The sequence below is a fragment of the Rana temporaria genome, chromosome 4 (genome assembly GCF_905171775.1).
Source record: "Rana temporaria chromosome 4, aRanTem1.1, whole genome shotgun sequence".
Classification (NCBI taxonomy): Eukaryota; Metazoa; Chordata; class Amphibia; order Anura; family Ranidae; genus Rana; species Rana temporaria.
In genome coordinates, this window is record NC_053492.1 from 39,606,526 (window position 1) to 39,621,912 (window position 15,387).

A 15,387-nucleotide genomic window follows, 5' to 3' on the forward strand; every position below is an offset into this window, starting at 1 on the left:
TTAGAATTCTTCTATAGCCTATGGGCGGAGCATTTGACCATAAATGTCCGCTAGTGGCGATCGTATGTTTTTAGCTGCTTCGTCGAATCTTCATGTCTCTATAATGTTGAATCTTTTCTCTCCATGTCAAATCTTCATGTCTCTATAATGTTAAATCTTTTCTCTCTATGTCAAATAATCTCAGACTAAGAGTTAGATTAGGCACATTCAACCATAGATTCGATAGACATAGATGACTATTGTCACCGTCATGTCGAATCTTCTATCTATATCGAACTGTTGTCGCAACGAAACAAAAATAAAGCATTTTTTATGTCGGATCTTTCAGATTTCGGACATACGTTATCCTTTTGTTAAAACGAACGCGAAAATCCAGACAAAAATGCATTTGGACGAAAATGAATGCAAGTGTCTAATAGGCACATTGGTTTGGCTGGCGGGATTAAAAGTTTCCTGGATGTAGCATGATCTACAGGAATTGATGGAAGGAAAATTTATTTTTCAAACACTCAAATTTCAAAGCTGCTATAGATGAGGTAAGTGAGATAGGCACTAGACTTGTGCACACTGAAATATTTTGTTTCAGAATTTCGTTTTTGTCCAAAAAATACATTTATTTAGTTACTCCCGTTTTTATTTATTTTGTTTAGTTAAAAAAATGCATTAGTTCGAAAATCCAAATGAATTAAGGTTGAATCTGTCAATTGAAGGCTTATGGCAGGGATTTGCAATTAGCGGACCTCCCATCATGCCTCTGCCTTGGGGTTTCATGCTTGTGGCTGTCAGAGTCTTGCTATGCCTCATGGGACTGCAACAGCTGGAGGTCCGCTAATTGCATATCCCTTGCTTATGGTGTCGGTCGAATGTTCTAAGAATTGACGAATCAGCTAAACTGTACGACGCCACAATCGTACATTTCCGGTCAAATGCTCCGCCCACAAGCTATAGTAGAATTCTAATGTTGTATGACTAGTAATAATTATATTATTTTAATTATTATTACTAGTCAATCAACATTAGAATTCTTCTATAGTTTATGGGCTGAGCATTTGACCATAAATGTCCTCTAGTGGCGATCGTATGTTTTTAGCTGCTTCGTCGAATCTTTTCTCTCCATGTTGACTCTTTTCTCTCCATGTCAAATCTTCATGTCTCTATAATGTCAAATCTTTTCTCTCTATGTCGAATAATTTCAGACTGAGGCCCCGTACACACGACCGAGTTTCTCGGCAGAATTCAGCCAGAAACTCGGTCAAGAGCTGAATTCTGCCGAGAAACCCGGCCGTGTGTACACTTTCGGCCAAGGAAGCCGACGAGGACCTCGGCGAGGAAATAGAGAACATGTTCTCTATTTCCTCGTTGTTCAATGGGAAATTTCGGCTTGCCGAGATCCTCGGCGGCTTCACAAGGAACCCGTCGAGTTCCTCGGACGTGTGTACGGGGCCTGAGAGTTAGATTAGGCACATACAACCACAGATTCGATAGACATAGATGGCTATTGTCACGGTCATTGTCGCAACGAAACAAAAATAAAGCATTTTATATGTCGGATCTTTCAGATTTCGGACATACGTTATCGTTTTGTTAAAACGAACTCGAAAATCCAGACAAAAATGCATTTGGACGAAAATGAATGCAAGTGTCTAATAGGCACATTGGTTTGGCTGGCCAGAAATGGCATTACAAAAGGCTTCTATTGAATATAAAAAGTTAAATTCTGCCCGAAAAAGGTGAACTTAGCCTTAAAGCTAACAGTAAACAATATCCAAAATTAATTTGCTGCAATAAATGTTATTAAAACAAAAATATGAGTCCAGATCTTGTATAGTTGAGGATCACAAAACAAATGTGACAACACACCACTGTTCCAGTGGTGTGTGGTCAGATTCTGCAATTGGGAGCCAATCACCATGGTTCTCAGTCATTTGATCACTATTATACTTTAAAGAGAGAGGTGCTTTGATAGATGGCTGCAGTTCTTTCAGTGAAAAAGGTCAATTATATCAGGAAAAATAATTATAACAAGTTGCTAAAGTCAAATTGTATTTGTTTGCTTGAGTCCAATTGCCATTTTATAATAAAAAAAATGTAGTAGGTTGTTTATTAAAACAGTCTGGCATACTAAAGCCATATTTATCATTAGAATACAGCCAAACAATGGTTAATTAGACAAAATATAGTCATACTGTTTTATTCAAGTTAACCGATGCATAGGGACCCTGCTAAATTTGGCCTGGACATTTACCTATCCATGACCCTCTTTCATGAAAGGGATAAACATATCCAAGTATTAGATTATTTATCTATTTTTGTTAATGGCAATTAACAGTAATTGAAAAAAACATAACTTGTACCTCTTGCTCTTGTCTTGCCAGAAACGCATCAATAAGGTTCCTTTGGTCATTTACGTCCAGTGTTTTCTTCTGTTTTGTAAATACCTCCCTTATATAAGCATACGTGTCTTCAACATTTTGAAAAACTTTCTGATGGCTGCCAGGAAGCATCCCTACCAGTCTTGGAAACATGTTGTAAAGCTTAAGGAAAAAAACAAACAATGAATTTATTTTTCGAAATGCAATTTATATACCGTAACTGTAATTGACTAAAAAATTTCTTAATGCAGATCCTTAATTTCCACCCAGTGAATAACATTGACTGCATTACATGGGTTTACAAAGGGCCAATACAAATACAACTTGATAAAAAAAAACATAAACAATATAAAATAAACAATTTGCCAAATGTTACCAAAAAGAATCTTTGAGCGTCCAAGAATTGAACTAGGATCATCTTTATCCTTACCATACCTGCCTAAGGGTGTTACCAAACCTATGTACTCTTACTTTCCCTCAGGTACATATCTCCGGGAAGAACCCATGAACCAAATGGGCCCCAGTTTTAAAACAATCTGTTTTATTCCACAGACTCTCTAACCACCAAGCTGCTGTGACAATCATCCTTCCCACCAACCCCACATTTTAGCCAATATAAAAACCTGAATTTAGAGAGAAGAGATGGTGGGAAGCTTCCTACTTTGCCTGCACATTCTGGTCTAAGGTCCCAACATTCAGGATCTTCCCTTGTGTCCAAAATCAACGAATGCCCCGTACACATGATCTGATTTTCCGACAGCAAAAGTCCGATGTGAGCCTGGTACGGTTCAGGAGAGGGGGGGGCACACTCTGTCCCCCCCTCTTTTCCACGGCCGGCCAGGTTAACGTGCTCGGATAAGGGGTCTGGTGTGGATTTTGGGGGGAACTCCACGCCTTTTTTTTTTAATTTGGGGTGGAGTTCCCCTTAAAATCCACACCAGACCTGAAGGGTCTGGAATGGATATTTGGGGGGAACCCCCGAGTAATTTTTTTTTTAATTGACAGTGGGGTTCCCCTTAATATCCATTCCAGATCTGAAGGGCCTGGTAATTGAATTTGGGGGAACCCCCACGCTATTTTTTTTATTTTTTATGAATGAATCCTCTCTGAATTGCCGAAGCCGACAATTCATTATAGCCGCAAAAGCCGGTTTTAAATGACTTTTTTTCCTTTCAGAAATGACACTTTGCGCAGGGAAAGTTCTAAGTTTATTTTTATGTGGTTCGGGTCAAGTTCGGGTCCCGAACCCGGACTTTTTTCCGAAGTTCGGCCGAACCCGTCGAACCCGAACATCCAGGTGTCCGCTCAACTCTAGAGATGACATCTTACCGTGAGTTGCACCAACACTACACTAACACCAGTACATGTAGGTACACATTTAACCCCTGATCACCCCCCCCAGTTAACCCCTTCACTCCCTGTCTCTGTCACCCAGTGCAGTTGTCTGATTTTTCACTGATCACTGGACTGGTGTCATTAGTGACACTAATCAGCATTAGGGCAGTTAGTGGTAGGCCCAGGTAGCTTTAAGGTACTCCCCAATAAAGGTTTAACCCCTTGATCACCACCTGTCACCAATAATCACTGTATTAGTGTCACGGGTGATGCTAGTTAGGTTGTTTTTTTTTTGTGTCAGGGTACATGCCGTATATTACCTAATAAAGGTTTAACCCCCTGATCACCCGGCGGATGATATCAGTTAGGTTTTATTATCAGTCAGGATCTGTCTCACCCCAGGCAGTGTCAGATTAGTGCCAGTAGCGCTAACACCCACACATGCACCACACACCTCCCTTAGTAGTATAGGGCCGGATTCAGATACCTGAGCGTATCTTTCTTCTGGTGTAATGTATCTCCAAAAGGTTACGCCGCTGTAACTTTGGGCGCAAGTTCTGTATTCAGAAAAAACGTGCGCCCTTATTTACGGCGGCGTAACGTATGTGTTGCGGCGTACGGCCACGTAATTCAAATAGGGATGTTGGGGGCGTGTTGTATTTAAATTTGACTTGACCCCACGTTTTTCATGTTTTTTTTGAACGGCGCATGCGCCATCCGTAAAAAATCCCAGTGTGCATTGCGCCAAAGTACGCCGCAAGGACATATTGGATTCGACGTGAACGTAAATGACGTCCAGCCCTATTCGCGAACAACTTACGCAAACAACGTAAAATTTTCAAAATTCAATGCGGGAATGATGGCCATACTTAACATAGGATACACCGCACATACCCCTCATATAGCAGGGGTAACTTCACGCCGGAAAAAGCCGAACGCAAACGACGTAAAAAAAAAGCGCCGGGCGGTCGTTCGCTTCTGAATCGGCGTTAATACCTAATTAGCATATTCCTCGCGGAACTATACAGAAGCGCCACCTAGCGGCCAGCGTGAATATGCAGCCTAAGATACGACGGTGTAAGACACTTACACCAGTCGGATCTTAGGGAAATCAATGCGTAACTGATTCTCTGAATCAAGCGAATAGATACGACGGACCGCACTTAGAGATACGACGGCATATCTGGAGATACGCCGTCGTATCTCGTTTCTGAATCTGGCCCATAGTGTCTGAAGGGATCAATATCTAATCTGATCAGATCTATACTAGCGTCCCCAGCAGTTTAGGGTTCCCAAAAATGCAGTGTTTGCAGGATCAGCCCAGATACCTGCTAGCACCTTCATTTAGCCCCCTCCGCCCAGCCCAGCCTAGTGCAGTATCAATCAATGTCACTTACAAAACACTAAACACATAACTGCAGCGTTTGCAGAGTCAGGCCTGATCCCTGCGAACAGTTTTTTTGGTAGCGTTTAAATCAGTTTTTTTCCTGTGAGTCTCACTAGTGTATCAGTAAATTTAGAGGCCAAAATGTCAAATCGAAGGTACACTAGTGAAGAGGCCTACACGTTTCTGAGCATGACAGATAGTGATGAGGAAGTCACACATCTGTCAGATTCAAGCTCAGAATACGATCCTGTAGATAGCAGCAGCACCCTGACAGATAGCTCTGACGACAGAGTTGTGGTCCCTGCCAAGGTCAGGCGTACCCGACCCCGTTCTTCTTCTGTTGTTGAGGTGCAAGAATCGCAGGGCTTTCGTATAGAGCAGAGAGCCAGTACTAGTGCCGCTCATCCTTCTGGTGAACTGGCAAGCACCAGCGGCCTAGTACATCCTGGTCGTACATCCAGCACTGCAGTATCACTTGGTGACGTGGCGAGTCCCATAAGTGCAGTTCAAGCTGGTCAGGTGGCTAGCACGAGTAGAGTCCCACAGCCACCAAGAAGACAAAGCAAGGCCAGTTGAGCCCATAGTGCCCTTCATGCTGCATTTTCCAATCCGAATTGGGAGCCCACCACTTCTGCAGCACCCGTACTTCCCCCATTCACTGGCCAACCCGGAATTCAGGTGGAAACAGTTGATTTTACATCATTTGATTTTACTACCACCATGTCTGACTGTTGGTAAGATGTTATTGTTATGAAATGCTGTATTAGTTATGCCAGATGTAACGGGATAAAAAGAAAAAAAATTCCTGTGGGCGCTACAAACACACTAAGCACGACAAAGTCCAACCAAGTAGCCGATAACCAGTGTAGCCCCCAACCACTGGAAGAATAGAAAGGGAAACACAATAACAAAAAAGCAGCGCTCAATGGGAAAAGGCATAAAACTTTATAGTCTAATAAATTGACATAGGTAATACATAAAAATAAGCACACAATGATTATAATAATTGTAAAAAATTTGTATAAAACACAACAATGTGATAGAATTGATAATCCAATAAGACGCCACTGAGGTATCTACACTTCAGGCTCCCCCCTAATATTATAGGTAAAATAATCTTTCAAATTGTTTTCAAACAAGGCCTGACGTTTTGTAAAGTCAATAGAACATTTGAAATGAAGAGATAAAATCCAGCCTTTCAACTGATGGTTACACTTACTATAATCATAATACTTCCAAAGCTCTTGATATTTTCATTAATTTTTCTCATGAGGTTCAGTATGATTGGATCATCATATTCAAATCTGTCACCCAGTAATATAGACACAATTATATTGGCTACCGCAGCATTGATGATAGCCACATTTTCAAAGGGTTCCCCTAAAAGAGAGAATATTTGAAATAATTAGATTTATGTCAAATCCATGCAATATTATCTTGGATTAGTGGGACCCAACCTGGCTGATTGGCCTTCAGACTTTTAGGATGAAATGTCTGACAAAACCATCTTCTGTTGGTATATGCATCATATGCTTCTTCCAAACATTCCTTTCTCTTGGTTTATATAATTTACATACAACAATATACAGGTCTGTAGCAAACAAGTAAAACAAACAAACGGTTAGTTTACTGGTGATTTGTAGAGTGATGTTATTTGTATTTTTACAAAAAAACTGAATTAACCACTTCAGGACCGGACTGTTTCACCATGTTCCTGCCCAGGCAATTTTTCAGTTTTCAGCATTTGTTACACTTTGATTGACAATTGCTGAGTCACAGGGCCAATCCTAGGGTCACAGGCAGCCTGGGTGCAGATATTTTTCTGGCGCCCCCACATGGGCGTGGTCATTTTTATTAACTCCTCCCCTTTACAAATGTTTCAATGGCAATGACTCAACCACAGATATGCTCCCACACGAAATCTTCATTAACCTGGGATCCTTACATGATCTCTTAACCACTTAAGCCCCGGACCAAAATGCTGCCTAAAGATGCCAAGGTGTTTTTACAGTTCGGGACTGCGTCGCTTTAACAGACAATTGCGCGGTCATGCGACGTGGCCCCCAAACAAAATTGGCGTCCTTTTTTTCCCCACAAATAGAGCTTTCTTTTGGTGGTATTTGATCACCTCGGCGGTTTTTATTTTTTGCGCTATAAACAAAAATAAAGCGACAATTTTGAAAAAAAAACTATATTTTTTACTTTTTGTTATAATAAATATCGCCCAAAAACATATATAAAAACATTTTTTTCCCTCAGTTTAGGCCGATACGTATTCTTCGACCTATTTTTAGTAAAAAAAATCGCAATAAGCGTTTATCGATTGGTTTGCGCAACATTTATAGCGTTTACAACATAGGGGATAGTTTTATTGCATTTTTATTAATTTTTTTTTTTTTACTACTAATGGCGGCGATCAGCGATTTTTTTCGTGACTGCGACATTATGGCGGACACTTCGGACAATTTTGACACATTTTTGGGACCATTGTCATTTTCACAGCAAAAAATGCATTTAAATTGCATTCTTTATTGTGAAAATGACAGTTGCAGTTTGGGAGTTTTTTTGTTTTTTTTTATTTTTTTTGTGTATTTTGTGCGTGTACTCGAGAGAGGAGCCGGACTGCAGGAGTTGGGAGTAGGCAGGCCTCCCCCAGAGGCAATCTGCCACCTTTCTCCATGCCCCGGGTGGCAATGGCGGGTGTGTGAGGGGGTCCTCCCACACAGCCCGCCCTACCTGCTCCGCTTTGAAGCCCAACGGGGCAGAGGGACTCCCTATAAGGGAGTGAGAGGATTAGCCCGCTCAACCAGCCCCATTAGTCCTTCGCCTCTCTTTAGAGACCGCGTGGTCAATGTGCGTGTGTTAACCCAATTTAGAGTGCGTGTGTAGGTGTGGTGGTTTTTGTGGGAGGGGGGTGGGCGTACTAAGCACAGGCTTACCTTGCATAGCACACCCACCGGGAGCCGGGCTGAGACCACCAAACTCAATTCACATGAAGCCGAGACCGGGATCCGAACCTCTAGCTGCAGAGGTGAATGGCTTGTCAGCGCAGTGCCAATCGCGTTGAGCCACCGCAGCTCCCACGCAGTTTGGGAGTTAACCACAGGGGGCGCTGTAGGAGTTAGGGTGCACCTAGTGTGTGTTTACAACTGTAGGGGGGTGTGGCTGTAGGACTTACGTCATCGATTGTGCCTCTCCTATAAAGGGGATGACACGATCGATGCGCCGCCACAGTGAAGCACGGGGAAGCCGTGTTTACATACGGCTCTCCCCGTTCTTCAGCTCCGGGGAGCGATCGCGACGGAGCGGCTATAAACGAATAGCCGCGCCGTCGTCCCGGATCACTCCCCGAGCGAACCCGACCGCCGCATGTAGCAGGGGGGGGGGGGTCCCGATCGAACCCCCCATCCGCTAGAAGGCAAGGACGTACATGAACGCCCATGTGCCTGTACGTGCCATACTGTGGACGTACATTTACATGCGGCGGTCGGGAAGTGGTTAACAATAAACAAAATACAGGAAGAGAAGCAGAGAACTTTATTGGGACCTGGAGGGGACCTCTTTGAAGGACACAGAGAGGGATTCTGTTAGAGAGCTTGTTAGACAGAGCCCCCAGATATACTACAGACTTAATACAGTAGACGGTCAGAGACTGCAGACATAGTACAAGAGATGGTCAGAGACTGCAGACATAGTACAATAGATGGTCAGAGACCGCAGACATAGTACAGGAGATGGTCAGAGACCGCAGACATAGTACAAGAGATGGGCAGAGACTGCGGACATAGTACAGGAGATGGGCAGAGACTGCAGACATAGTACAGGAGATGGGCAGGGGCTGTGTAGCCTACGCAATCTATCATGCCATAAAACATCTAGAGCAGGGACAGCCCAGAGCATGTGTAAAGGAATGCTGGGGATGCCATCCCCCAGCACACTGAACACTGTGACTCACCTCGGTTCTCTCTCTGTGCAGCCCGAGATAGGGATGGGAGTGGGAGGAATTCCAACTGTAGTTGGTGGAGACAGTGCAGGATCCAAGACTCCCAGTGTGAGGAATTCATTCCTGCACATGAGCGCTCAGCAGAAACTGAAAACTAGAACCCTTGTGTCAGGAAGAAGAGCGGCCCCTCCCCCGAGCACTGCCAGGCTGGACAGGCTGCCCTATGCTCACACATCAGTTCTGGACGGACACACACCTATGCTCAGAACACTAGTTCTGGACGGACACAAACAAGGAGAGAAGGAGGGAGGGGAGAACTCTGGCACTTCGGCGCCCCCACCTCTGCAGGCGCCTGGGTGCAAAGCACCCTGTGCATGCTGCCTAGGATCGGCCCTGCTCAGTCATGCAACAGTGTACCCAAATGTTTTTTGTATCATTGTTTTGAGGCAGACTTTCTTTTGGTGGTTTTTAATCACCGCTGTTTTTTTTTGTTGCTGTATACAAAAGGAAACACCCCAACATTTTTTTTTTAAAAGGCATTTTATTTTTTATAAAACTTTGCAAAAAAAATCTTTCAAAAATTTGTATCAAAATGTATTCTGCTACATTTCTTTGATAATAAGGGGGGGCACTGACAGAGAGGGGTGGGCTTATAGAAAGGGGGGCTGATAAAGAGGGGGGCACTGACAGACAGAGGGAGAGGTGGGCTGAAAGACAGAGGGGTGGGCTGATAGAGAGGGGGGCTGACTGACAGAGTGGGAGAGGGGCAGACAGAGGTGGGCTGACTGATAGAATGGGAGAGGGGCTGACAGTGTGACAGAGGGATCAGAGAAAGACCTCAGGAGACACAGCACGCCAGGCAGAGAAGCCGGACTCACACGTGTAGCTTGGTCACTCACAGACCACACAGACCAACCCCACCTCCACATTCGCCGCCGGGGCCAATCACAGATGCTTCTTTCTACTGATTAACGTATGCTCGGCATAACCATTGCCGCTAGTATTCATAATATCCTGGATTATCTGCCAGCTAGTAACGTGTTACCACTAAGGTACACTTCAAGGCTATAGCTGAAGGCTCCCAACACATACTACTATTAAAATAAGTTCAGTCTTCAAACATATAATTCTCTTGGATAAGAATTTACGCTAGCTCCTGAAGAGGTGGTTTTCGCGAAACATGTAGAGCTAAAAAGTCTTACTTCATAATCCAGTCATACATGCTGATTGCGATGTGTCTTTTTTTTTTTATAATTCTTTATTTTATATCTCTTTTCTCTTTTTTCTACATACAAGTCAGACTAGGTACAGCTTCATCTTTATAACATACATTACAATCCTTATCTTAACATCTCTTATACTTTATATTGTGTCCTCCTGTACCCCTTCTGGTCCCCCTTTTACAGCACGGGTCTTCTCTCCTGCGTATAGCCACGGTCTTCTTATACCATCCTCGGAGAGGTGTCCTGTGCCTCCGAGAATATTAATCACCCTCCCTGACCCCCCCCCCTTCCCACAACAAAAAATAAAAATAAAAAAAAATAAAATAAAAAAAAATAAAAAAATTCGGCCGTAGTCTCTCCCCTCTTCCCCCCCTACGTGCCCCGCTCCCTGTATTCCATGTATGGAGTCCATATCCTCCAGTAGGTCTCCTCTCGTTCCTGTATTCCCATTGTGAGGTTCTCCATCATCTGTATCTCGTTTATTCTACTTAGCCATTGCAATTTGGTTGGGGATGAGGTGTTCTTCCATAAGATTGGTATACACGCCTTAGCAGCTGTTATCAGATGACGTATTAGGGATTGTTTATAGTTTTCCATTGATATGGGAATGTCGAGTAACAAGAACGCAGCGGGTCTGTGTCCCAGGTCAATCCCGGTAATTTCCAGGACCGTCTCCGAAACCATCTCCCAAAATTCTCTTATCACCCGACAGTCCCAAAATATGTGCACCATAGTGCCCTCTTCCTTCTGACATCTCCAGCAGACTTTGGACGTATTAGGGAAGAGCCGATTTAGTATTGATGGTGTCCTATACCACCTTGTCAGCACTTTGTATCCCCCCTCCTGGTACCTAGATGCGATTGAGGCCTTGTGTGTAAATGCAAAAATCTTGTTTTTCTGTGTCTCAGTGAACTTGATACCCAGATCCTTTTCCCATGCCTGCATAAAGACGAGCTCTTGTGGGGCGTTAACTTCAGTCAATATGTTATACATATAGGACAACGTAGGAGGTTTTCTCTCCTGAAGTGTATCAGCCTACTGGCTCCCTTCCGTCTTAAGTTGTTGAACTGTCGGTCTCTTATACCTGGCTCAAAGCTCGGGTTTCCCAGAATAGGTGTCATAGGGCCAATACACTTCACCAGATTCGATTTCATACCTATCCTTCTGATAACTCTGAAGCCTCGTACACACGGCCGAGGAACTCGACGTGCCAAACACATCGAGTTCCTCGGCCAGTTCAGCACTGAAGCCGCCGAGGAGCTCGGCGGGACGAGAGCTCCCATAGAACAACGAGGAAATAGAGAACATGTTCTCTATTTCCTCGCCGAGCTCCTCGTCGGCTTCCTCGGCCGAAAGTGTACACACGACCAGTTTCCTCGGCAGAATTCAGCCAGAAACTCGGTCGGAAGCTAAATTCTGCCGAGGAAACTGGTCGTGTGTACGAGGCCTAAGTGTGGCCTTTATCATGGGATGTTTCTTTGCACACTGGGATATCTTATTCACATCCAGCCACGCCATTCCTTCTATGGTGATAATGCTTACTTCTTGTTCCAGGTTTACCCAGGGTTTGTTTGCCTGATGTGTACACCAATCCACAACTCGTGCTAGATGAGAAGCCTCGTAATACCCCATAGGGTCTGGGAGGCCCACTCCTCCTTTTTCTTTGGGTAAGATCAATATGTTCCTCCGGACTCTGGCCGGTTTTCCTGCCCATATGAACTTTGTAAATTTAGAACTCAAGTCTTTCAAAAATCCCCTCGGAAGTGTTATGGGGAGAGTCTGAAATAAGTAGAGTAGTCTAGGCATCGTATTCATTTTAACTATATTTATTCGGCCAAACCATGAAAAGATTTCTTTGTCCCACCTTAGTAGGTCTAGTTTTATTTGTTTTATTAAGGGTAGAAAATTTAGTTCATAAAGCCTGCCCAGTTTCCTTGGTATTTTTGTCTCAACTCCCATTGCTTCTGATTTATTATAATTTACTTTGAAATTGGAAATTTTTCCGTATCTTTTTATTTCTGCTAATAGACATGGAAGCGATGTTATCGGGGATGTTAATGTGAACAGTAGATCATCGGCATATGCTGCCACCTTAAAATCCACCTCCCCTACCCGGATACCCCGTATATCATTGTTTGCTCTTATAATTCTTAAAGCGGTGGTTCACCCTAATTGTCAAGTTTTTCTTGTTAAAACCAGCAGCCATTGTACTGTATCTATCCGTTTTTTTTTTTTTTTTAATAGGCCTCCTTACCTTGGATTGAGGGCCTTTTGTGAGCTGTCACTCACATTTCCCCGCGGGAGTGGGCGTGTTTTCAAAAAATCCCCGATCAGCGCTATGTCTCCTGGGAGCGAGTCCTGAGAATCCCAGGAGACGCGCTGTGTTTGAAATCCCGCGGGTCACGTGACTAGTCTGGCTAGTCACAGCGGGGAGTGTCCTTTTCAGGACGCTGCCGGCCGTTGTCCTAGCAACTATGCAGTGTTGACGGCGCGGCTCGCCGTCACACTGCATAGTTGCTAGGACAACAGCCGGCAGCGTCCTGAAAAGGACACTCCCCGCTGTGACTAGTCACGTGACCCGCGAGATATCGCGAGATTTCAAACACGGCGCGTCTCCTGGTATTCTCAGGAGACACCGCATCCCGGAAGAAAATACAGGAGGGATTCACGGTGCCAGCAGTTAAGATGGCAATGTCCATCATCAGATTTTATAAAATCTTCTTTTGGGGGAAATCGTCCTGGTGGTGGCTGCGACTAGGAGACTGGTGAGTACAATTTTCGTTGTACCATCAGCTTTACAAAAACGTCTTAAAAAAAAAAACGTTTTCCCGCGGAACTACCGCTTTAAGAAAGGCTCCAGCGAGAGGACAAATATAATTGGGGATAGCGGGCATCCCTGCCGGGTACCATTATGAATAGGGAAGGGGTCTGATTTTTTCCCATTTACCCTAACTCTTGCCGATGGGCAGGAGTATAAGCTTGTGACCCAGTTCTGTACACCCTTCCCCAAACCAATATGTGATAACATAGCTTTTAGATACCCCCATTCCACCCTATCGAACGCTTTTTCTGCATCCGCGGATATCAGAACTACAGGCTTATGGCGTTGTTGGGCAAGGTATATTGTACTTATTATCCTTTGAGTGTTCTCTCTACCCTCTCTGCCCGGGGTAAACCCCACTTGGTCAGGATGTATCAATAACGGGATATATGTTAGTAGTCTATCGGCCAAAATCTTCGCTAGAATCTTTAAATCAACATCCAGCAAAGATATTGGCCGATAGCTGGAGCACTGGGCAGGGTCTTTCCCTTCCTTAGGGATCACTACAATCTCAGCCAACAAGGTTTCCGCCGGCATCCTCTGTCCAACGCGGATCGAGTTAAATGCCGCTACATACCTGGGCGCCAGTTTTTTCCGCGAAAATGTTATAGTATCGCAGTGTATATCCGTCGGGACCTGGCGCCTTTCCCGCTTTTAGGGCGCCCAGTGCTCCCAAAAATTCTTCTACAGTAATCGGGCCGTCTATCTTCTCTGCGCTTTCTTTGGGTATCCTTGGCATTTCTGAGGACACTAAGTATTCCTTGATAATTTCTTCTCTTTCCACGAGGTTTGGTCTTAAACACTGCTTTTCTAGATTATATAGGTTTGAGTAATAATCTCTAAATGCTTCCGCTATTTGTTGTGTAGAGCTCACCATCCCGTTTCCCTGTGTTTTAATTTTCTCGATCTGATTACGGGCTCTCGTGTCTCTGAGTGCATTTGCCAATAGTCTGCTGGGTTTATTCCCATATTCATAATAAGTTCTTTTACACCTATTCAATGTAGCTTTTGCTTTATCCGTTAACATAAGATTTAATTTTTCCCGCAGCCCCGCCAATTTCTCTCCTATCTGGTGCGACTGTAGTTTCTTATGTGCCGTTTCCAGCGATTGGATTTCCCCCAGCAAACTATCGAGTTTAGCACTCTGAGTACGTTTTCTGTGTGCCCCCAATGATATAAGCACTCCTCTCAAATAGCATTTGTGTGTTTCCCATATACTCATAGGCAGCGTTTCATCCAGATCGTTAGTAGAGAAGAAATTATCCAGTTCCCGGGCTATCTGTTTCTCATATTCCGGATCTTTTAGGAGTGTCTCATTAACTCTCCAGTTCCATTCTCGTGGGCCTCTCTCACCCCATTCTATGCTGCAATTAGTTGGCGCGTGATCAGATATTGTGAAAGATCCTATTTTTGCATCTCGTAGCTTTGAGAGAATGTTCTGGTCTAAAAAAATATAGTCTATCCTTGTGTATGTCTTATGTTTTGCGGAAAAAAAACTATAATCCTTGTTGTACGCATGCATTATCCTTCAGCTATCTATTAACTGTGTATCTTTCAGTAGACGCCTTGCTTTATGTAATTTTGTATTAGATATATGAGAAACTCCCCTTGACACGTCTATTGCTGGGTCTAAGGCTATATTTAAATCGCCCCCCAAAATTAGAAACCCTTCCTTGTTTTGTTGTACCACTTCCAAATATTTTTCCAGTGTAGATATAGGATCCTCATTGGGTAAATACAGATTCGCCAGAGTAACTTTTTGATTCCCTAATTCTCCTTTCACTATTAACATCCTTCCTACGTCGTCCGTAATTACATTTGATTCTTTCCAAATCATTTGTTTTGAAAGCATAATTGCCACCCCGTTCGCTTTGGATGTTTGGGAGGCACCATGGTACACTGTCGGATATCTTTGATTGCCCAGTCTTGGAATTTTATCTCTTCTGAAATGTGTCTCTTGTAAAAAGATTACTTGAGCTTTAATTCTACTGAGTTCTGCCATTAATTTAGTACGTTTTTCTGGGCTATTCAGGCCCTTGACGTTGTACGATGTGAAATTTATTATATCCATTTTATCGCCTTTCTAATCTGGTATACCTCACAAAGGGAACCAGTAATACAAAACAGAGACTACGGTGCGAGGGGGAGAAAAAGGGGAGAGAGACAGGCCACTAAAAAAAAAAAAAAAAAAAAAAAAAAAAAGGACCCCCCTCCCTTTACCCCGTACCTCGAGAACTAGTCACTCGTCCAAGTGCCCGAGTAATTACCCTCCCGCCCCCCACTCGTGTCCCCCCTGGTACTGGGGG

At 43.8% G+C, this 15,387-nt stretch overlaps 1 protein-coding gene across 1 annotated transcript in view; it reads right to left on the reverse strand.

Moving 5' to 3' along the window:
* The window catches only part of LOC120936144 (cytochrome P450 2K6-like), a 55,757-nt gene that overhangs the window by 20,775 nt on the left and 19,595 nt on the right, over nucleotides 1–15,387 (reverse strand). Inside the window, exons 5-6 of the mRNA XM_040348283.1 lie at nucleotides 6,314–6,474; nucleotides 2,355–2,534 (exon numbers count right to left, since the gene is read on the reverse strand). Coding sequence (XP_040204217.1) covers nucleotides 2,355–2,534; nucleotides 6,314–6,474 — 341 coding nt within the window. The remainder of the gene's footprint in view (nucleotides 1–2,354; nucleotides 2,535–6,313; nucleotides 6,475–15,387) is intronic.